This window comes from Vicugna pacos, chromosome 6 (genome assembly GCF_048564905.1).
Source record: "Vicugna pacos chromosome 6, VicPac4, whole genome shotgun sequence".
Lineage (NCBI taxonomy): Eukaryota > Metazoa > Chordata > Mammalia > Artiodactyla > Camelidae > Vicugna > Vicugna pacos.
Window position 1 is genome coordinate 30,199,531 of NC_132992.1, and position 23,752 is coordinate 30,223,282.

Below are 23,752 nucleotides of genomic sequence, written 5' to 3' on the forward strand. Positions count from 1 at the left end.
ATTATACATGACCATATGAATCTGATTTTGAGAAAGCAAATATTTTGATATATATAAATCTGACGCTCCTGGTAGGAGTAATAAGCCTTATCCAAAATATTATGCTAGATCACAGTTACATAAAAAATAATGTGCAAGCTTGGCACATTTTCATCATATTTTTAGAATGTAACCTGTTAATTTGATTATTTAAAAGAAAAGCACATTTTATACTCTACTAACTGAATAACACATTATGATTCTGCTTGAATTATTAAAATAATTGCAATTATGTTAATATAATTTGACAGATCTTTAAAATGTTTCTTCCATTGTCAGTAGGGCAAATGAACATGATTCATTACCAAAACTTTCCGCTGGAAGATAGTTTATTCCCCAGCCTCTATTATAGTAATTGGCCAAGAATGACCCATCTTTAAGGGATTCTTAATTTGACGGCAGAGAAAATATAAATATTTATATCTTAAACCTGAGGGAGACTCAAATCCGAAGTTCTCTAGCTTCTTACGGTGATACTTTTCCTGAATTATTTTTTAAGAGGCAGGAAAAAGAGATGATTAGATCCTCTCTGGAATAAAAATATGTATGTTTTCCAAAGTTTCATTCAAGTATAGTAGATATGAAATACAAATTGAGGGATTTGCAGTGTCAGCGCTGAGCATTTTAACTTCAGGTAAGTAAAATTTCTTCGGTATATGTTTAGTGAATATATGTCTGAAAATACCAGTTGAATAGAGACTAATTTATTCTACTATCTTGCACATTAAATCATTGGAGTAAATTATATTAACTTGTCAGCTAAAAATAAATTTTTTCATTATTGTATTTGTTTTTAAATACCATTTGTAGGTATACAAAGTCAACCTTATTTTTTTCCTGATTACAAATATAACGTTCATTTAATGATCTTTAAAAAACCTTTGCAAATCATAAAAGTTTCTCTGAAATTAGAAACATATTTAAGTTTATTTTATTCTACTTCTTTTAGCATCCATTTTTAAAAGAGCTTATTGAGATAATAATTTGCATACCACTTGCAAACCACTGACTTAAGCATTCACTTTAAGTGTTCAATTCAGTGGTTTTTAGAATATGTACAGAGTTGTGCAGCCACCACCAACATCTAATTTTGGAACATCTTTGATTCACTGACAAGTAAAAAGTTTATTTATTTTTGTTTCCTGAGTTTTCCATTTGATTGTTTCCGTTTTCCACCCTCTTAATCTTTATAAGACACTAAATTAAACAGTTACATTTTAGGTTTACATGTAAAATTTTTAATGGCCATAAAAAGAAAGAATATCCATAAAAGTACAGTCATTACAGCCAATAATATGTACACTAGGATGGATGTCTAGGTACTCTTGTGAAGAGTTCCTGAATTGTGATTTATACCTATTCTGTCCCCAAAGGCATTTAACTTCAGATTTATAATTCTATTGTATTACCAAAAGTGTTGCAATTAAATCTTTTACTACTCTGCATTTACAAAAGTTCAGGAGGAACAAAAAGAATTTTGAGTCCTTATTATCCTGACAAAAGTCTGTCGAGATGAGTGCTATTTGAGTGGGTTAAAACATACGTAATAACCATTAATTCCTCTAGATTTTAAAATTCTATTATTATATCCTATTCACATCATTAGAATATTTCAGATGTGAAATGTGTTACTTTAGTTCTTTGTAAAAACCTTGCAAAACTATCATTTCACATTATATTCTTCACTTTTATAAAAGGTCAACACAATAAAAGCTTATACAAAAGACAGTTCTACATCTTTTGTAAAATTTTTCATGAAGAATTCTGTTCATTGCCTTTATAAAAAAGGTTTATACAATGACCTTATCTTAGTGAGGCGTGTAAGACACTAGCTTATTTCTCATTATACATTAATAATGGGCTCTGTTCATCTCACCCTACTTCTCCTGGAGGCTCAGAGCTACACTTTTAAAGTCAAATGCTGGATACATCAGTCATTCATATATAATTGTGAAAACACTCCTCCTCCCCCCAATTATTCCAAAGGTTTTATTCTCTGGTCCTTGTTGAGAGGTCCTGAAAAATCTCTCTTTCACTGAAGGCTGTTCTAAAATCCTCTTGAAAGTAGTCAGCTTGTAACAATAAACTTGCAAGTGAATTAGATCTTTGGTTTTTTAATCCCAAACCAAACTGATGGGAAAAAATGGCAAAAGCAGTAATAAAATATTGTGGAATCAGGGGAATTATATAAATGCTAGGTTAATTGATTTATTTTCCTCTATATCAGTTGGTTTCTACACTGAATTAAGTGAGGATGGGAAATTGTGTTGGTGTTACATAAATATGGTATGAATTATTGAGTGTGTAAATGAGCAAATGACTAAGGAAGGTAAGTTTACTAAAAATCAATGAGTTTTACACTTAAAATGGGTGAATTTTATGGCAGGTATATTATATCTTAAAAAAGATTATATCTTAATAATTATATCATAATAAAAATTATTCCTTAATTTAAAAAAGGGCTAAAGAAAGATTCCAAGCAGGCTTAACCTGGGAGAAACCCCAACTCTATTGTTCTTTAGGAAGCAATATCTTGAGCTGAAATTAATTGGAGAGTAAGATAGGATTATTCTGAACCAGATCTTCCTTATCATTCAGTTAATCATAAGCATTCTAACAAATTATACTATAAGGATTTTTTTTCATTTTTTGAGAAAAAAAAGTTTTTTCTTACTTTAAAATTGTAAAAGTATATCCTCATTATAATTATGTACATAAAAAGCACAATTATAAAGAAGTACATTAATAATACACTACTCTCTATCCCTGCTAACATGGTATCAGTCTACACTCTTTTCCCTCTCTTCTCCATGTAAAGAATTTGTTGATTATATCCGTATATCCAGCCTTTTGAAATATTTTATAAGTGAACTCTGTCAGAGTTGTATTACCTCTAGATTTGATAATTATGTCTTATCCATGATATGGATGAAGAGCAAGTTGGAGGAAAGGGTCCTGTGGCCTCAACTAGAGGCTGTTCTTGATGACACAGATTAATGCTTTAGGTTAACATTTTATGTAATTGTGTGATGATTTTGATCAAATTTTTCTCAAAGACATTGCCTGAAAATATGACAAATGTCATTCTATAATTCACATATAGCACAATAATATCACTCCCCCCAAATTACTAAACAATACATACAACTTGGGTTCACGATCTTGCAGCTGTCCTGTATTTATACATCATCCCAGATAGGTTTTACACCCAGATCATGCTTTTTAGCCTAGAGGAATCTTTTCCCTTTTAACTTTGCCATCTAGGGATGAAATTTATTTCTTCTCTTGGCTTCAAGGGTGAGACATGTTGCTTCGTATTTACATACATAGATATAGTCATCCGCAAAATACTTTTGCCAGATTTTGTTTTGTGTTTGTATGGGCAAATGGAAAGGGAGAAGAGACACCTGATAAATGTACATGCAGTTATCTTTATTTTACATGATGGAATTATTTTTAAATTAGGATTTGATTTATTTGATTAGTTTTGATACTTAAAACCAGTTACCCATTGGGCAAAAATATTGGCAGGTAGAGAGAAAATAATACCACTAAGAAAATCTTTATATTTTCAATTGTACTAAGGATTTTTGGTTCACATTCTGTACTTGACTAGTTCTATGTTTTTCCATGGGCAAAGTCTAGATAAGGCAGAAAAAAATGTTCCTACAACTGTCATCTATTCTGAAGTCTCCTAGAATGTCTAACTGCCCTTAAGGAAATACAAAAGTCTGAAAAAGGGAGATACGCATGTTGGTATTATGGACTTGGTTTCAGCCTTACATGTATTATGTTTTAGATTGTCTCTTACAACTTAAACATTATATTAAGATCACACTTGGCTGATCACTTTCATGTGCCTGGTAGATGACAGCCACTTTCACTTACATCTCTTTCCCTTATATATAGATTCAGAACAAAATACGAAACCTGAGATAATGGACCTGCAGAATTATTCCTTGGTGTCAGAATTTGTGTTGCATGGACTCTGCACTTCAAAACATCTCCAAATTTTTTTCTTTATATTCTTCTCTGGGATCTATGTGGCCACTGTGCTGGGTAATCTCATCATTGTGGTCACTGTAATTTCTGATCCCCACTTGCTCTCCTCCCCTATGTACTTCCTGCTGGGGAATCTCTCTTTCCTGGACATATGGCTTGCCTCATTTGCCACCCCCAAGATGATCAGGGACTTCCTTAGTGATCGAAAGCTCATCCCATTTGGAGGCTGTATGGCTCAGATCTTCTTCTTGCACTTTATTGGTGGTGCTGAGATGGTACTTCTGGTTTCCATGGCCTATGACAGATATGTGGCCATATGCAAACCGTTGCATTACATGACTATGATGAACCAGCAGACTTGCATCGGGCTGGTGTTGGTTTCTTGGGTAATTGGATTTGTACACTCCATCAGTCAAGTAGTCTTTACTGTAAATTTACCTTACTGCGGCCCCAGTGAGGTGGACAGCTTCTTCTGTGACCTTCCTCTCGTGATCAAGCTTGCCTGCATGGACACTTACGTCTTGGGTATGCTTATGATCTCAGACAGTGGATTGCTTTCCATGAGCTGTTTTCTGCTCCTCCTGATCTCCTACACTGCTATCCTCATCGCTGTCCGACAGCACGCTCCTGGTGGGGCGTCCAAAGCACTCTCAACTTGCTCTGCACACATCATGGTAGTCACGCTCTTCTTTGGGCCCTGCATTTTCATTTATGTGTGGCCTTTTAGTCGGTTCTCTGTGGACAAGCTCCTCTCTGTGTTTTACACGATTTTTACTCCACTCCTGAACCCCCTTATCTACACATTGAGAAATAAGGAGATGAAAATATCTATGAAGAAACTGAGGAACCGACGTGTGACTTTTCACTGAATTCCAGCTTTCCTGAGAGCTATATGTTCTTAGTCATTCAGTCATATCATTTCTTTAATAGATTCTACTCAAAAATTTCATTCAGACATTGTATTGATAGAATTTGTATTGTGTTGTATTACAGAGAAACAGTTACCGATTTCAACAAAACTTATACGTAATTTTGTGTATAATGCTTATATATAATACATACACATATAATTTTGTGTATAATGCTTATATATAATACATACACATATTTTAAAGTACAGTTACTCACACCTCATACTATGTATATTTACTCAACCCCACATGTACACACATAACGCTTTGGAAAGAACTCCACAGTTTTTTTTCTTTTTTTTTAAAGCCAGATTTCTCTTAAGTTTATTTTGTCTAAAAACTGATTTAAAATGAAATTTTATTTCCTAATCATAGTCCAACACAGCAAGGGCTGTCAGTTCATAAGTATTCAAGACATGAGACATTTGGCACAGGGAAGCTATCTTGAAGGTAAATAAAGCCCTGTGAGTCTTTGTCCTAGTTTTGAAATCCTGAGATTTAAAAAACAAACAAACAAAAAACCCAAAAAAGCACTGTGATTTCAAGATCCTATTGATTTAAAAAGTCTTGTGACTGTGTATTATATTTAAACTTTTTATTTAAAAAAATGAATGCTTATCAGTGATACTCAATTACAGAAGTTAATTTTAACATGGGAAAATCAGTATTTTGTAGCTACATATTTTATGGTATGCACATAAGCTATGGAGTTACCATTGAATATGCATTGGATTATTAAATTAATAATTTTTCACTTGCAGTAGATTTTTTAAATAAACACTGCATCTTACTGAGTTGATTCTGTCCCCTGAGGAGTCATCTATTAGGAGATTTTTGTTGGGATACCATAGAGTCAGATCTCATGCCAATGGATCCTAAAAGACAATCATAAGCAAGAGTTAAATTTGATATTAACTAAATTAATAGTTAGAGAATTCAAGCAATTTTCTTGTAAGTTGATTCTGAGATATCAAACCAAAGGAGAAGATTGGGCAATAACTGAGTTACTTGAGTAACTGAATAAAATTTCCAGTAATTTTGGATATTGTCTTCAATCAGGAGAAGCATGCTCCTGGGTACTTCTGACTTCTCTTATGACTACAATACTATAGATGTGCATAAACACAGAGAGAACATAGAAGGAAAACAACTTCCGCTTTGAATAATTTTCCCTACAGTCACCTTGCTTGCTATTGTGATAATACTGTGTTTTGATTTTTATAGATTTTGGACATAGTTTTTATGATTATACTCACATATATGAACATTAAAAGTGCTTAAAAGGAAATCAATACCTGTCAGGATTAATTACCTTAGTTTTTATTGATGTAATGCTGATTTTTTTACTTTATGGATTTTGGACATAGCTATTTTTAATCATCAAATATATAACTAATACTATTTATGTATTTATTCTATTAATAAATATTTGTCAAGTACCTTTTATATTTCAGATTCCATGCACTGAGCTAGGAGTGAAGATACAGTGTTTAAAGACACACATTCCCAGTTTAGTGGAATAAAGTCAATTATACAATTAAAATAAACCGTGAAATGAGAGCCATGCTAGGAAAAAACATGATATACTGAGAGCACATGAGAAGGAAACCCAATCCAGTTTTGATGTTTAGTAAAGACTTCCCTTACTATTTCAATTTTTCTCTTATTTCCTAAGATTCTGGTTTCTATTCTTTTACTAAATACACATACACAGACATACACATGGTGCATTTATTTTAGCATACAGCCTGTCATATAGTAAGTGCCCAAATATATGCTAGATCCCATAAGATGTTTCTGACTTTTTAGAACTCTCCAATGACTCATGGCCCATCCCCAGTCTCTGCTCAACATTCCATGTTGCTTTGGCCAGATCCATGAAGATGAATATGGACCACTGTATTATCAGTCTAAGTGCAGAAATCCCTGGGTTTAGATGTCTGAACGTAAGCGTGGCTGCTTGTTGTGTTAGTGAAACTTGAGTGAAAGGAATCACCAAGTCTGTCTTCTATGGGCTTTTTGCAGGAAACTTGCCATTGTCAGTTCATAAGAAGTCATAGATTCCAAATAGAGGAACTTCCTGGAATTTTGAGGAAGAATTTATAAAACTCATTTTCCTACTTTGAAATAAGGTTGACTACATAATACAGTGTTTCTAAAAGTGTTATTTGAAGGCTGCTTCTGATAAAATCACCTGGGATGATTTTAAAAGTGCATATAATATGGTTAAATCATGGCCTTACTGAATTTGAATTGTAGCTACCAATCCTAGAAATAATGCTTTTTTACTATAAGCTGCCTCAAGTAATTTTAGTTCACAATCACTATTGAGAACCACTGAATAATTCTTACCATTATCAATCCTCAGGAGTAGTTACTATTAAGGAATGGTTGGAAGGATTTTCTTATGAGAGAAGTCTCAACTAATGGACTAGGAAATGTTCTCAGAAATATATCACTAGGATATATTAATCAAGAATTTATGACCTCAAAAAATGCATTGTTTTGATCAGAAGACCAAGTCACTGAGAACTTTCTGTGAAGTTGAAGACATCTTAAATATTCCTTCTTGTCTATAACTGCAATCATTAATATCCACTGCTTCCTCTTCTAACACTCTATGATATATCAATTTTAGTATGAATATTAAAATAACATTTAAATCAAGTTATTCTAAGTAATCTTATAATGTAAATCATTTCTAAATGTTAAATTCTCAAAGGAGACTCCCACATTCAAGGATTTCCATTTTAAGTAAAATTCCATTTCTGTATATGGGGAAATTATTTTTTTCATTTCTATCTCTTCCTCCTTGATCTAAGATACACTTTGATAAAGAGAGGGTTATGGAGATTTCGGTAGAAAGAAAGATATCCCCAACCATTGGCTTTCCTGGCATTGGCTTCTTCCATCAGGAGGGACTTGAGGATCTTGCCCAAGGAAGTGTGTCATGTCTGCTGCCTAAGGGTCTATTCAACAAACACTTTACCCCTGGTTTCCAATATCTAGAATCTGACTTTCTGGGAATAAAATTCTTGTGTTATATAATATTGATATTACATCTGCTTTCAATGAAACATTAAATATGAAGGGTTCTCACTTCTCCCTCTATTAAGTCCAGACCATTTCCATTTATTGAAATCATGTCTATACTCTTCCTATCAAGGTATTTTGAAAATGAATTTGGAGATTTTAAAACAATTATTTCTCTATGCATCTCTCTTTTCTTTGATACTCTGTCTTGTAAAGTTAGCTGCCTTGGTCTCACCAGATTCCCAACCTCACCTCCTCAACTGAGGATGTTTATCCAGCTCTCCCTGGATTTCCCTTCTCTGTGCTGCAGCCTGGAAACTCCCTCACAGCAAAAAGCTGGGAAGTTGTAGGACTCAGTATTTCTACCTGTCTTTCAGGGACCATCATTGTTCTTCACTGACTGATTTCCAGAGGTCTGAGAATTGTTATTTCATGTATTTTGTATTTTTAAATTATTTCAGATAGAAAAGTAAATTCAGTTCTTGTTATTCCATCTTAAGCAGAAGCAGAAGGCATGGTCTGTGTAATTGATACAAAATTTCTTTTCCTAAAAATAAGACTTGACAGGAGATAAAATGAGTTTAAGATTATAGAAATGCTGGTGACTGTGCTGGGTAAAAATGAGAGTTTCATTGTGACAAGTTTGAAAGGAGAGCAAGAAAACTTGAAGGTGAATTTACAATTTTGCTCAATTATAAACTGAAAGCATTGACTCTTAAATAGTAGAGAGTAGTTCTAATGCCAAATTCTGAGACATATCAGCAAAATAATTTCTATTCTGTCAAATGATATTTTGCAGGCATTAGGATAATAATATATTTTCTTCATTAATTTAGTAGTATAATATTACACTGAAAAATTTTGTAAATTTGAACTATCTTTGGATTAGAAAGGCTAAGATAAATTCCACTTGATTAAAGAACACTTAAATAGAATATTGGCTTGAGCTTTTAAAAGTGTTACCTTTTTTTGCATAAGTTACAGTTAGTGAGATTGGTTTATAACTATACCATTCTTTTTTCCATTTGGCATTAAATTTATAGTAGTCCTATAAAATAAGTTTGAGAACTTTCTTTTCTGAAACACTTCTACATAGGGAGAGAAATATATTTTCTAGAAAATTTAGCAAGATCACCCATAAACCTTTAACAGCCTGGTACGTTGTAGGAGGGATAGTATTGCTACCAAAATTCTATTTCTTTTGGCTAATTTTTATTTTAATTTGTCCAGAAGCTTATTTTAATACTATTCAAATAAATAATGTTTCATTTGTCATTTCTACCATTTACAGATAAACATTTTTACTGAAGAATTACATACATTCAAAGGACTGTACAAATAATAATTGCATAGCTCAACAAAATTTCACAAAATGAACACATCTGTATAACAGGCACCCAGACTGAGAAACATTACCTGTACATCAGAAGCTCCCTCACTCCCCCTTACATTCTCTACCCACTAAGGGTAACTACAATCAGGTCTTTTAATGCATACATTATTTTTTTTCTTTCTTGAACTTATAGAAATGAGATTATACAGTATGTACTTGTGCCACAATGACATCTCTAAATGACAGTTTGTGTCATCTGTAAATGACAATTTTGTCTCTTTGTTTCTAATTTTTATGGCTTTTAATTTTTTTGCTTGTCTGAGTGCAGAGATAGGACCTCTAGCAAAATATTATATATAAATGGTAATACTGGAAATTCTTGACTCATTTCCTATCTCATGGGAAAAGCTTTCAAAAATTCACATAAAGTATGATGTTTTCAGTAGATCTTTATTGATATCCTCTTTAAGATTAAGGAATTCCTGCTAGTCTTAGTTTTCTAGGGAGTTTTATCTTGAGTAGGTGATGAATTTTATCCAATAAACTTTCTACAATTGTGAATTGAATAACAACTATTTTTATTTTTATTTAATCTTTTGTTTTTGATGCTATTCCATGCATCATAGTTTTAATAATTTCCTTTTAATGGCATTTTTAATTTTTTCATTGCCAGTGTATAGAAATACAATGGACTTTAAAAAATGTCTGATTTCTCATGTTCATTTATCTGAGGTAAATGTCCAGGAATGCTATTTCTAGGACACATGGTAATTATGTCTTTAGTTTTTTTAAGAAAACTGTCAAATTATTTTGCAGAGTTGTTGTACCATTTTACATTTCCATCATAAGCTGTGAGAGATGCAGTTTCTCTGCCTCCTCACCAGCATTTAGTACAATATAATATTTGTCTTTCTCTGTCTAATTTCACTTAGCATAATGCCTCAAGGTCCATCCATGTTATTACAAATAGCAAGATTTTTTCTTTCTCATGAAAAGTAATATTCCATTGCATGTGTGTTTATATATATATATTTATATACATGCAATATATATATGTGTGTATATATGTATATATATCTTCTTTATCCTGTCATCTGTTGACAGACCATTAGGCTGTTTCCATATAATTCAGATTGTTTATTTTCTGCTCTTGAGTTGTATAAATTCCTTATACAGTTTGGATACTAACCCCTTATCAGATTTATGATTTCCAAATATTCCCTCCCCTTCTGTGGGTTGCCTTTTCATTTTGTTCTTTCTCTGGCTGTACAGAAGCTTTTTAGTTTGATGTAGTCCCACTTGTTAATTTTTGCTTTTGTTGCTTGTGCATTTGTTGACATATCCAAAAACAGATGCTAACATCAATGTCAAGGAACTTTTTCCTTATGTTTTCTTCTAGGATTCTTATGGATTCAGGTATTACATTTAAGTCTTTAATTCACTTTGAATTAATTTGTGTGAGTGGGTAAGACAGAGATCCAATATTATTTTTCTGCATGTGGTTGTCCAGTTTTCCCAACACCATTTATTGAAGAGACTCTATTTTTCCCCATTGAGTATTCTTGACATCCTTCTCAAGTATTACTTGACTCTAATTCATCTAATTGATATCCCTTTAAATATATTGTGAGAGTAAGAAACACATATAAATTACTTACTCAAATTATTACAAGCATCTAGATAGAATAAACTAAAGTTAGAAGAAAATAAAACCTGTGGCAAAGTGGAGGAAAAAATTGGTGCAAATTTGGAAAGGGTAGTTTGTACCACTAGGTGGTAGCAAATTACATCGACAAAACGGATAGACTAAAATTTGATCAAGTGAGTGGATAGAATTGGAAGAACACAATTGATAGAAAACAGATTTGCTTTAGAGGAGAAAAGGAACCAGAAGACAGAACAATTTAGTATGAGACGAGTTTTTCTGAGTTTAATGTAAAGCCATAAATAGAGTATTATGATTATGTTTGAAAGAAAACCTAACAGCTGAGCTACCATCTTCTAACCCATTCATGAAAAAATAATTATTTTAACCTCAGATTCTCTGCTTGCAAAATCTCACTTCAACTTCTTACGTCTACTGCTTTTTGCAAGTAAGTCCACTCTTATCCCACAGCTTTCTCATGGCTGACTTGACCTCCTTGTTCCGAAGTGTGTAGATAAGTGGATTCAACATGGGGGTAATAACATTGTAAAGTACAGACACCATCTTGTCCACAGAAAAAGTGGAGAAGGGACGAGCATAGATGAAAATACAGGGTCCAAAAAAGAGGGTTACCACCATGAGGTGAGAGCCACAAGTTGAGAGTGCCTTTAGCCTTCCCTCCTTGGATCGAATCTTGACCAGGATTGTGGTGTAGGAAGAAACCAACACTACAAAGGAGCTGGTGGAGATCAATCCGCTGTTAGATACCATTAGCAATTCAATGACAAATGTGTCTGCACAGGCAAGTTTGATGACAGGAGGAACATCACAAAAGAAATTGTCCACCTGGTTTGGCCCACAAAAGGGCAGACGGATAGTGAGAATCATCTGGACAGTAGAGTGCACAAATCCACCCATCCAGGAAGCAGCTACCAACACACAGCATAATCCTCGACTCATGATGGTGGTATAGTGCAGGGGGCGACAAACTGCGACATAACGATCATAGGCCATCACTGTGAGCAGGAACATCTCAGCTGCTCCTACAAAATGCAGGAAGAAGAGCTGCACAATGCATAGGTCATAGGGAATGAGCTTTTCGTTATCAAGAAAGTCAGCCAGAAGCTTAGGGGTAGTTACTGTTGAATAACATAGGTCCAAGAAAGAGAGGTTGCCAAGAAGGAAATACATGGGTGATGAATTCAGATAGTTGTCAGAGGCCACTGTGACCATGATAAGGACATTGCCTACCCAAGTGGACACATAGAAGAGAAGAAATAGTACAAATAGCCCTGTTTCAATAGATGGTGTCTGTGAGAAGCCTGCCAGGACAAATTCTCTCACTACTTCTGTTTGGTTTTCATCCATTTGATGAGGCTCCACCTAAGTGAAGGAAATTAAACAAAAGGCATTAGTAACATTAAAAATAAATGAGATATTTCACTCAGAATGTAAGAATATTCTTATTTCAAAAGGGATCTTTTTCTCTAGGATACATCTTGATTGATTAGCCAAAAGAAATTATTTTCTCCTTAGATGATATGAATATATATTCTCCAACAACTCTAGTTTTGAGACAATGAAGTAACCAAGAGTTTTTGAATAATGAAATCACTCACTACTGAACCTTTAACTTCAACTTGATGCATCTCTCTTCCATCAGTCAGTATTTTCCTCCCCCTTTTTTACATTTAATCTCAAGACATACATTAAATTTCCCTGAGATACTATTTTTTTAATATAAAATCTTTAGGAAAAAATAACATTGAAGTTAGAATTTAAGATTCCTGTGAACAGGCATTACAGTCTGTAGAGGTTTTATTTGGGATAGGAAGTCTGTAATAACCGTATGCCCTTCTCTATCAAGATAACTCTTCAGGCTCTACCCTGTGAAAATGGCCAGAGAAAGGATTACATTCCACTTTGGGCTTGTTGCTAGTTCATTACCTAAGTAATGATTCTTACCTAAGTTTGCTGAATGCTGTCCAGCTTATTATTGTTATAATACATTTCTGTCCAGCCTATTATGTCTATAATATGCTTCTCATCTTAAGTAACAGCTGTGGACATATGGGCACAGATTATGGTTTTACTGATCTAAATAGAACCATAATGGTTATTCAGACATTAGGCGGACTCTCTCTTTTGACTCCTGTCAAACTGAGTAAAGAGACATTATTTCTCTAAGATAACAGAATTAGCAATCCAAGGAGTGTGTTTGTATGTATGTGTGTATTTTATCCATTCATATGAGCAGTGGCTAGAAGATGCTATTGCATGTGATGAAATGAGTGAGAGTCCACTGAGGACTGTGGGTGCTCATGACCGCTGCTACTGACACAAATTCTACAGTCTTACCACACACACAGCAATATTTTGAAGATTTAAGGCATGATAATTTCAAGTTTAGATATTGGTGGATTTTCCTTACCTTATCATAGTTTGTACCCCTTTTAAATCTGTGAACTGAATATCTTCATTTAGGCTTATAACAAGAATAAAAATTTTGAAAAAGATAATTTTAAACCAAATAAAAGTTAGTGTAAATAAGACAATAAAAATTTACATACCTCTGAATGAAGGAAATTATATGAATAGAAATATATTAATTATATGCTAACAATGGAAAATATCAAGGAATAATATGAAGAAAACCTTCAGATTTAAATATTATTCTGTTAAAATGATGTTTGTCAAGAGATTCATTAACATGAGAAAATAGTAACAAGAGCATGAAGAAATGCTTTCAGTGTAATAGACTAAGTCTTCTGTCTATAAAGTGTAGATTCTCAGGTCTTGCAGTCACAGATATCTGGCACATCAACACTACAGAACCATCCTAGACACTATGGAAACAAGAAGATAAATAAATTAGATGGAACCCCCTGGTTACACCGGCCATCATTAGGAAATTTTGATGTTTAGGGATTTAGGGATTCAGATACTCACAATCAAACTGCAAAGGGGATCATTAAAAATTTTTAATCATAACCTTTTGTGAAATTAAGGAATACAAAAACGTGTGTTGGGGTAACAGTGGATGGGTTATACTGAGAGGTGAGTGTTCCCAGGACTGAGGTTGATGGGAAGAAAAACGAAACATTACAGAAACTTTGGCTGCATGTGTCTTGCCAAAAACAGTACATGGTTGCATTGCTTTCTCCCTATAGAATGCCTTCTCTAGTCAGAATTTTCCACTTTAGATTTTACATTATTTTATTTTTCCAAATTATAGAAATATGTAAGGAAAGAATAAAAATCTTACCCTTTCTTTCATTGCCACCTCCACACCACTAGGGGAGGGGAGAAGAGAGAGAGTGGAATAGAGAGAGAAAGAGAAGAAAGAAGAGAGAAAGAGAGACAGAGATTCATCCATGGATATACTTGCATGTACTGTATGCAGCTTTAATTCTTTTTTAACTAATACATAATACTTGTAAAACTTGGGTATACTAGAGTGAAATAAATATTCCATTGATGAACATATAGATCATCTATTATTTGATAGCTATTATTAATAGCAGTACAATGAATAATTTTAAATTTTTGAATTTTGAATTTTGATCATAATTCTTTAGATATTTACTGAGTATTTGGAAAGAACAGAGGTCTGAGAGTGAGATTTCTGAGACAAATGTTGACAGATTTTTTTCTTCCCATGAACAAAATACATGGCTTAACTACCGTTAAGATCTTGTATGTATTTCCCTGTGCTATACAGTATAATCCTGTTTATCTGTTCTACAATTTTGAAATCCCAGTCTATCCTTTCCCACCCTCTGCCCCCTTGGCAACCACAAGTTTGTATTCTATGTCTATGAGTCTATTTCTGTTTTGTATTTATGCTTTGTTTGTGTCTTTTTTTTTTTTTTTTAGATTCCACATATGAGCAATCTCATATGGTATTTTTCTTTCTCTTTCTGGCTTACTTCACTTAGAATGACATTCTCCAAGAACGTCCGTGTTGCTGCAGATGGCGTTATGTTGTTGGTTTTTATGGCTGAATAGTATTCCATTATATAAATTTACCATATCTTTATCCAGTCATCTGTCAATGGACATTTAGGCTGTTTCCATGTCTTGGCTATTGTAAATAGTGCTGCTATGAACATTGGGGTGCAGGTATCTTTTTGAAGTAGGATTCCTTATGGATATATACCCAGGAATGGGATTACTGGGTCATATGGTAAGTCTATTCCTAGTCTTTTGAGGGATCTCCATGCTTTCTCCACAGTGGCTGCATCAAACAGTATTCCCACCAACAGTATAGGAGGGTTCCCTTTTCTCCACAGCCTCTCCAGTATTTGTCATTAGTGGACTTCTGAATGATGGCCATTCCGGCTGGTGTGAGGTGATACCTCATTGTAGTTTTGATTTGCATTTCTCTGATAATTAGTGATATTAAGCATTTTTTCATATGCCTATTGATACACCATTTGCAGCAACATGCATGTCCCTGGAGAATGTCATTGTAAGTGAAGTAAACCAGAAAGAGAAAGAAAAATACCATATGAGATCGCTCATATGTGGAATCTAAAAACAAACAAACAAAAAAGAACATAAATACAAAACAGAAACAGACTCATAGACATAGAATACAAACCTGTGGTTGCCGAGAGGGAGAGGAGTGGGAAGGGACAGACTGGGAGTTTGAAATTTGTAGATACTGACAGGTGTATGTAGAATAGATAAACAAGATTATACTGTATAGCATGGGGAAATATATACAAGATTATACTGTATAGCATGGGGAAAGATCTGGTGGTAGCTCACAGCAAAAAAGAATGTGACAATGAATGTATGTTCATGTATAACTGAAAAATTGTGCTCTACAGTGGAAATTGACACAACATTGTAAACTGACTGTAACTAAGTTAAAAAAACAATATATATGGCATTATTTCACACTGTTTCTAACACTGGATAATATCAAACTTTACCGTTATTTAATTTTAATTTTGAATATGTTACAGGTACAAATAATAGCTTGTTCTCTTAATTAGCATTTCCCTCATAGTAGTGTGAATAAACTTTTTTTAGGAATTCACTGGGTACATACTTTTTCTTCTGAAATGTCATGTTTGTTTTGTCACTTTACTTTTTTTTTTATTATGTCTTCATTATTAATATACTGTTCTCCAGGCTTCAAGAATATTATGCAATGCAAATATTTGAAATATTTATTCCTAGCCTAAATTTATAATTGAATTTTTACTTACATAAACTTCCAACCAGAGGGAAACCTAGCAAAGTAACAGTACCTCAGGAGGCTTCCTTATGTCACCCTCTCAGTCAAAAACCCTCAAATTCTTTTATGACTTCTATCAACTTTGATTAATTTTGTCTGTTTAAACTTTATATAAGTGGAATTATATAACATCTCTATATATGTTTGGTTACTTTAATTTGACACGATGTCTGTGAAATTTATCTCAGTTATTAGGTTTACCAGTGTTTGTACATTTTTATTGCCAGTGAGCTGTATTATTGCTTCCATTATATGAGCATACCATAACTTACTTACATATTACACTGTTGTTGGACATGTGGTTGGTTTCTCAGTTTGGTCAGATACAAGTAAAACTGTTGTGAACATTGCTGTATGTGTTTTTGGATTAAGGTAATGCTCATTGCTGTTGAATGTACATTAAGAGTTAAACTTTTCAATCCAAGGACAGATGTATGTTTAATTTGGTAAGAAACTGTCAAACATTTTTCAGTTATTATTATACTAATTTACATCTCATCAGCATTGTAAGAGACTTTTTAGTGCTCCACATCCTCTTCAACACTTGTTATCCATCTCTAAAAAAAAAAAATTACCCATTATGCTGTGTGTGTAATGGTATCTATGGTTTAACTTGCATATTTTTGATAAATAATCTGAACATTTTTTCATATGTTTATTGGCTATTTGGAAGTCTCTTTCATGAAGTGCCCATTCCAGTTATTTGCTCAATTGTTAATTGGGTTATGTGCATTTTCTTTTTGACTTATACAAATTATTTGTGTAATGTATAAACAAATTCTTTGTTGGATATACATACTACAATGGTCTAATCCTATCAGTGGCTTACTTTTTCACTTTCTTAATGGTGTCTAGGAGACAAAAGCTCTTTTATTTAATGTTTCAAATTAAACTTAATTTTTTTATTGAAGTATAGTTGATTTATAATGTATTAATTTCTGGTGTACAGTATACTGGTTCATTTATACATATATATACATATATATTCCTTTTCATATTGTTTTTCATTATAGGCCATTACAAGGTATTCAGTATATCTCCCTGTACTATCCAGGACCTTACTGTTAATCTATTATACAGAGTAGTTTGTATCTGAAAATCCCGAACTCCCAATTTATCCTTTCCCACCCCCACACCCCCCTAGTAACCATAAGTTTATTTTCTATGTCTACAAGTCTGTTTCTGTTTTGTAGATAAGTTCATTTGTGTCATTTTTTAAGACTCCACATATAAATAATATTATACAGTACTTGTCTTTCTCTGTCTGACTTACTTAGCTTAATATGATAATCTCTAAGTCCATCCATGTTGCTTCAAATGACACTATTTCATTCCTTTTTATGGCTGAGTAGTATTCCATTATGTATATATGTGCATATATATGTACATATAATGTGTATGTTTATGTTTATATTTATATTTACCACAACTTCTTTATCCAGTAATCTGTTGGTGGACATTTAGGATGCTTTCTTGTCTTGGCTATTGTAAATAGTGCTGCTATGAACATTAGGGTGCATGTGTCTTTTTGAAATAGAGTTTCCTCTGAGTATATGCCCAGGAGTGGGATTGCTGGATCATGGGGTACGTTTATTTTCAGTTTTTTAAGGAATCTCCAGTTTTCCATAATGACTGTACCAAACTACATTCCCATCATCTTAACCTGATCATATTCTATTATTTGGAAATATTCTACTCTATCTTGTGGATTAATACTATATTTAGAATCTTTGTAACTCTGGTTATCATACCTAAAGGCTCAACAATTAGGAAGTCACTATGTAAAATATTGTGTGTCCATATAATAATAATGCTATAGTATGGAACCATTAAAATATGTTACCAAAGTGGCTAACTACATAGGAAATTTTTATAAATGCCTTTCCTATTTAAAAATATTTTACTCATAGCTAAAGAATGCATCTCTCAATGTGGTGTTAGTTGTGAGCTTGGGGTGGGGCACCCAAGGTGGAATTAACACATGGAAAGGAGTCTTTCTGACAGTTAAGTACACAGGCTTCTAATCTCTATGCTAACCTTTATTCTAGAGACTTTTCTTCACATGTGGAACCAAGTCTTGTTGCCAGAATTACAACTTTCCCTTTGTCGCTAGAGATAAATTTACTTTCAATCATAGCTAAAACAGCAAATTTTGCCTGCCAAAATAATTTTGTTTCTGTTTCCCTCATTATTCTAAACAAAAAAATCCTTGAGTTAGAATTTTAAAAGTGTAAGAATCTGAAACATATTCCAGCATGATGAATACAGAGCAAAATAGAAAACCAGATTTAATAGTACCACAGTCTTTTGAGTGCCCTCTCTAGAGAGCCACTCCCCAAAGATGGCCTTTATAGATACTAAAAGAGCACAATGTTTAAATTGTTCATTTGATTCTATCTAGCCTATGAGACCATGATTCTCTTTGCCACCATCACATTGCATTTACGGTTTATATAAAAAGAAAGTTACAGAGGGCAAACCTGAGGAGTGTCCGTGACTGATTTCTTGATCCTATAATATTCTTGCTCCTAAAAGACTCCTCAGCAGTTCATGTGAATTCCCACAATAATGTTTGGAACACTATTATATTCGGGTTTTCTGAGATCTGAGAAAACTGTCCTATTTGGTTTTTCTGTACTCTGATGCAGAAAATGGCATTTAACCATACAGCATTCTCTGATATTCACCTTGTATCTTCAGGTAGGGTAAAGCTCACAGGATTCCAAGCTCTGCTATTTCTTCCTTCCACCCCTCTCTAGTTTTATATTCTGTCACTTAATGTGTGAATTGTAACTGGATTACTTCTTCAGAATCAAAGCCAAGATTTTATGTGAGAATTTATGAAAAATGTTACTTCAGAAATTTGCTAAAACTCTTAAAGTGTCTTGCCAGTGGCTCCTTTTTATTTCCACACTACATGAGGGAGTTCTGATCCTAAAACAGGGAAAATTCCAGAAAATGAATGTGGATACACTTTCCTTCAATGAAACTTCAAGAAATATAGTGCCTACCTCCTGTTACTTTTTATTACTTTTAGCAAGTAGAAAACAAGGAAATCTATTTGTACTTGAGATTGTGTAATGTGAAGACAGGCTCTGTGAGCAAATCTGTATTTGACGTATTTTAATAATTGATGCCATTGATGCCTATTTGACTTTAATGTATATTTTCAAGAGTGTATTTTTACTGAAGGGAGGAATTGAAATGTAAAATCTAATGCATTTGCATTTTAATACTGATTTATAATCTATTCTAAAAATATACAGAAATATTTTCCATAACCTATCACAATAAAACTAAAATAAATTAAGTTGTATAAAGTATTTAAATCTGTTGATATTGCCCTCAATTCAGCTTGCACATTTCTCACACAAATAGAACAAAGATTACTGAATATCATTATCTTTAATATCTTTGTAACTCATAAACACTGGGTTATCAAGGCTGTATTTTTTCAGTCTTTTTTATTCACTGTTTGACCTAAAATTGTAGGTCCTTATATATATTTGCTTATTGTCAATGCCAACTAACTTTGCTTGTGAGCAGCAGACAATCAGGAGAGTTGTCGGTTCACTTTGTATTTATTACATCCAGAATAGGAATATGAATACTGCAAAATCATGGAAAAATCTCTGCATGAGTCATAGTATTTTATTATTTACAGTCAGGAAGAGTGATGTTGCCCTAAGCAAGGCATCTTCCCTAATGAGTAATACTATGAAAGGCCATTTCTAATATGGAAATCTGCCTTTTTTTTTTTGCAGCTTTGAAAACAAATAAATATTCCCATGTAAAGAATTGCTCTACATCTGTGAGTAGATTCATCCTTTTAGGCTTCCCTTGTACCTGGGAAATTCAGATCCTCCTTTTTTCAGTCTTTTTTGGGACATATATTCTGACAGTCATTGGAAATCTGTGCATTATCTGTGTTGTGAGGTGGGACCATCGACTACAGACTCCAATGTGCATCTTGCTGGCCAATTTTCCCTTCCTGGAAATCTGGTTTACCACCTCCACTGTCCCTAATATGCTAGCCACCCTTCTCTCTGACACCAGCACCATCTCCTTCTCAGGCTGCTTCCTCCAGTTCTACTTCTTCTTCTCCACAGGCACCACTGAGACCTTCTTCTTGTCTGCCATGGCCTTTGACAGGTACCTTGCTATCTACAGGCCCCTGCGCTACCCCACTGTCAAGACAGTTCAGCGCTGCATCAGAATGGGAGCCTGCTGCTGGACGTGTGGCTTCTTGTACTTCCCCTTGCCTGTTTACCTAATCTCTCAGCTCCCATTCTGTTGTCTCAATAAGATTGATCACTTCTTATGTGACCCAGGACCCCTTATAAAGCTGTCCTGGGTGCCAGCTCCTGTTACTGAGATCATCTGTGCCACCTATAATTCAGTTCTCATCTTCTCCACCTTAATCTTCATTACCAGCTCCTACACCCTGGTAATCAGGGCTGTGCTTAGGGTCCCCTCAGCAGAAGGCCGGCGTAAGGCTTTCTCTATGTGTGGCTCCCATCTGGCTGTGGTGTCCCTATTCTGTGGTTCTATTATGGTCGTATATGTGAGCCCAACAGCGGGCAATCCAGCAGGGATTCAGAAATATGTGACTTTGTTCTATTATGTGTTAACTTCACTTTCAACCCCTTGATCTATATTCTACATAATAAGGAGATGAAGGAGGCTCTGAAAAAATTATTCAGGACTGTGAGATTTAGTCAGAGGCATGGAAGAAATCTTTGAAGAAATTGTGTTCACAACTGAAATAATGTATGGGAAATAAATAATTAAAAGGTTGATATTCAGTTGCATTAACTGAAGTACGAAAGTATCTTTTAGGGGAGGGAGAATATATTCAATGTAATAAAATATTTATAAAGCTAACTGTATCTATCTCTTCAACTTTTATTATTAGAGAAAATTTTATATTAATAGTAATTTTTTTCAAATTCATATAAAAACAATCAAAGAAAAAGTGATCATCTTGCTGTCATTCAGATCGAATACTAGTTAATAGTTTGCTGCCAATATCATACACATAAACACACGCATACACACAATCTGTCCTATACTTAAATTTATTAGTAGAATTTTTCAAAGGAATCAGTAGTTACGTATGCTAAATTTACAAAACAATGTTTAAATGTTAATTCTTGTGTCAATATTAAAAGCATGACAGGCTGTATTTATTTTCTAATGAAAGTTGACTTATCATGATATAATCACCAAGATTTAGTGAAAATATCCTTTAGTATTTAAATCCATTGATTTTTTTCCATTATATATTTATCCACTTTTAAGAATTATTCTTGGAAAGCTCTCTGTTTAGGATGAACCATGCATTGCCTTTTCCTATATGCCATTTTTGCCTGCTATAGGTTCGAATGTGATGGCCAGTGACTGGTCGGTACTGCAATGGCTGAAGTTGTTAGATTTGCTCTGCTTTATCTCAAGGACACTAGTATATTCTCAAGCAGAATTTTCTTCATCCTACAAAGAAACCCTGTACCCAGTAACAATCACTCTCTCTTCTCTCAAGTCCTGGCAGCCACTTTCCATTGCTCTGTATTTGCCTATTCTGGACATCAGATTAATGGAATCATATGATATGTTGCCTTTGTGACTGGCTCCTTTCATTTAGCATAATGCTCATTTCTGTTGTAGTCAGTACTTTATTCCTTTTTATAGCTATTTAGCATTCCTGTATATAAGAAAATATGAAAATCAGTAAAATTCATTCAATGGCTTTTTATCATCCTTACTCTTTAATTCAAGTTAATCAATCTTTTTCACTGATCAAAATGGTTTGCTTTAACATCACAGAGATTCCGTTTGTAAATGTCCTGAGACAAGGCTACGGTGGTAACAGCCCTGTAGATTTACTCCGTTTGTAGAAAAAGAACATTTCTTATGACTGCAGAACCTGGCCAGACTTCAGATACCGACTCTTCAGTTTTGACATAGCTGCCTTCATTTCTTTGTTCCTTAGAGTGTAAATAACCGGGTTTAAAATGGGAGTAAAGATAGTGTAGAACACAGCAAGGACTTTGTCAACTGAATAACCACTGAAGGGCCACACATAGATGAAGATGCATGGTCCAAAGAAGAGTGTGACCACCGTGATGTGAGCGGTCAGCGTGGAGCGGGCCTTTGCCATGCTAGCAGAGGAGCGATTCCTAACTGTGATGAGTATCACGGTGTAGGAGACAACCAACAGGAGGAAGGAACTCATAGAAAGAAAGCCACTGTCCGCGACTATAAGTAGGCTGACAACATAAGTGTCTGTGCAGGCCAGCTTGGTCACTAGAGGGAGGTCACAGAAAAAACTATCCACTTGATTAGGGCCACAAAAAGGCAAATTAACAGTAAATGCCAACTGGCTAGTGGTATGGATGAAGCCCACACACCATGGAATAAGGACCAGAGTAATACACACATGGCGGCTCATGATTGTCATGTAGTGGAGAGGTTTGCATATAGCAACATAACGGTCATAAGCCATGGATACAAGAAGCACCATTTCACCGCCAGTGAAAAGATGAACAAAGAAAATCTGGGCCAGGCAGGCTTCAAAAGAAATAGTCTTGCACTCAACCAGAAGGTCTGCAATCGTTTTGGGGGTAGCAAAGGAGGCAACACATACGTCTATGAAAGAGAGGTTTGCAAGTAGAAAGTACATGGGGGTATGAAGGCGGGAATCTGAGGACACAGTGAGGATGATGAGAAAGTTGCCCAGCAGTATTGCTAGGTAGAGTAGTGAAAATATGAGAAACAAGAAAGGTTGGAGCTCCTGGGAATTGGAGAGTCCCAGCAACACAAATTCAGTCACCTGAGAATGATTTGTCTCATTCATTGACTTTGAAAAGACTTCTCTTTGGTTACCTGACTGGGAGAGAAACAGATATCATTCAATGTACTGAGCATGTTTTTGGTTTCCCAATTCCACTTCATACTTAAAGGATTCTAATTTCTATTTATATTTGTGTCTGAGTTTTTACACATCACCAGAAATTACATTGACAGCATAACATTGTTAAAGAAGGATGGAGGCAAGAGTCACAATGAGATGACAAAGGAGTCATTCATCCAGTTGGCATATCCAGTTACATAACTTTAAGGAACATAATCAACTAATTAAAAATGAAATTAAATATCTGAATTTTTTCTTTAGCATTACAGAAATCTAACCTAAGAATCCACTAAGATGAAATCTAAATCTAAGTCATTTTATCTGCAGTAAATGACATAATGTTTGGAATGGCTAACACAAAGGAAGACAATTTCACATGCTTAATGTTGATCAAAATAGTTAGACACAAATGGTTGTATGGTGTTTAAAACTATTTAAATAAAGTTCAAAAATAGGTGAAACTAATATAAAAGGTTTTAAAAAGCTCCAGTAGTGGTTGTCCTTGAAGGGCAACAGGGACAGGAAGAGGACAGGAAGGGAGGGGCTTCTGAAGTGCAGATAATGTTCTGTTTCATGATGTGGTTGGTAGTTACATAGGAGTGTTCACTTTGTTAAAACTTACCAAGCTGTG

The 23,752-nt window shown here is 34.2% G+C and overlaps 3 protein-coding genes, 1 long non-coding RNA gene and 1 pseudogene across 5 annotated transcripts in view; 3 read left to right on the forward strand and 2 right to left on the reverse strand.

Moving 5' to 3' along the window:
• LOC140696851 (uncharacterized) overlaps positions 1-23,752 on the forward strand; it is a 513,284-nt gene that overhangs the window by 246,125 nt on the left and 243,407 nt on the right. The window lies entirely within an intron of this gene.
• Positions 516-5,025, forward strand: OR4K14 (olfactory receptor family 4 subfamily K member 14). The gene is made up of 2 exons (XM_072963938.1): positions 516-673; positions 3,949-5,025. Exons 1-2 carry the CDS (start codon positions 586-588, stop codon positions 4,908-4,910), a joined length of 1,050 nt encoding a protein of 349 aa, XP_072820039.1. The 5' UTR covers positions 516-585; the 3' UTR covers positions 4,911-5,025.
• Positions 11,359-12,331, reverse strand: LOC102535723 (olfactory receptor 4Q2). Its single transcript, XM_006218112.3, has one exon. It carries the CDS (start codon positions 12,329-12,331, stop codon positions 11,396-11,398), a length of 936 nt encoding a protein of 311 aa, XP_006218174.1. The 3' UTR covers positions 11,359-11,395.
• Positions 19,948-20,996, forward strand: LOC102524768 (olfactory receptor 11H6-like; annotated as a pseudogene).
• On the reverse strand, positions 22,008-23,200 carry LOC102535977 (olfactory receptor 4K15). Its single transcript, XM_015251046.2, has one exon. The coding sequence runs from the start codon at positions 23,062-23,064 to the stop codon at positions 22,120-22,122; it is 945 nt and encodes a 314-aa protein (XP_015106532.2). The 5' UTR covers positions 23,065-23,200; the 3' UTR covers positions 22,008-22,119.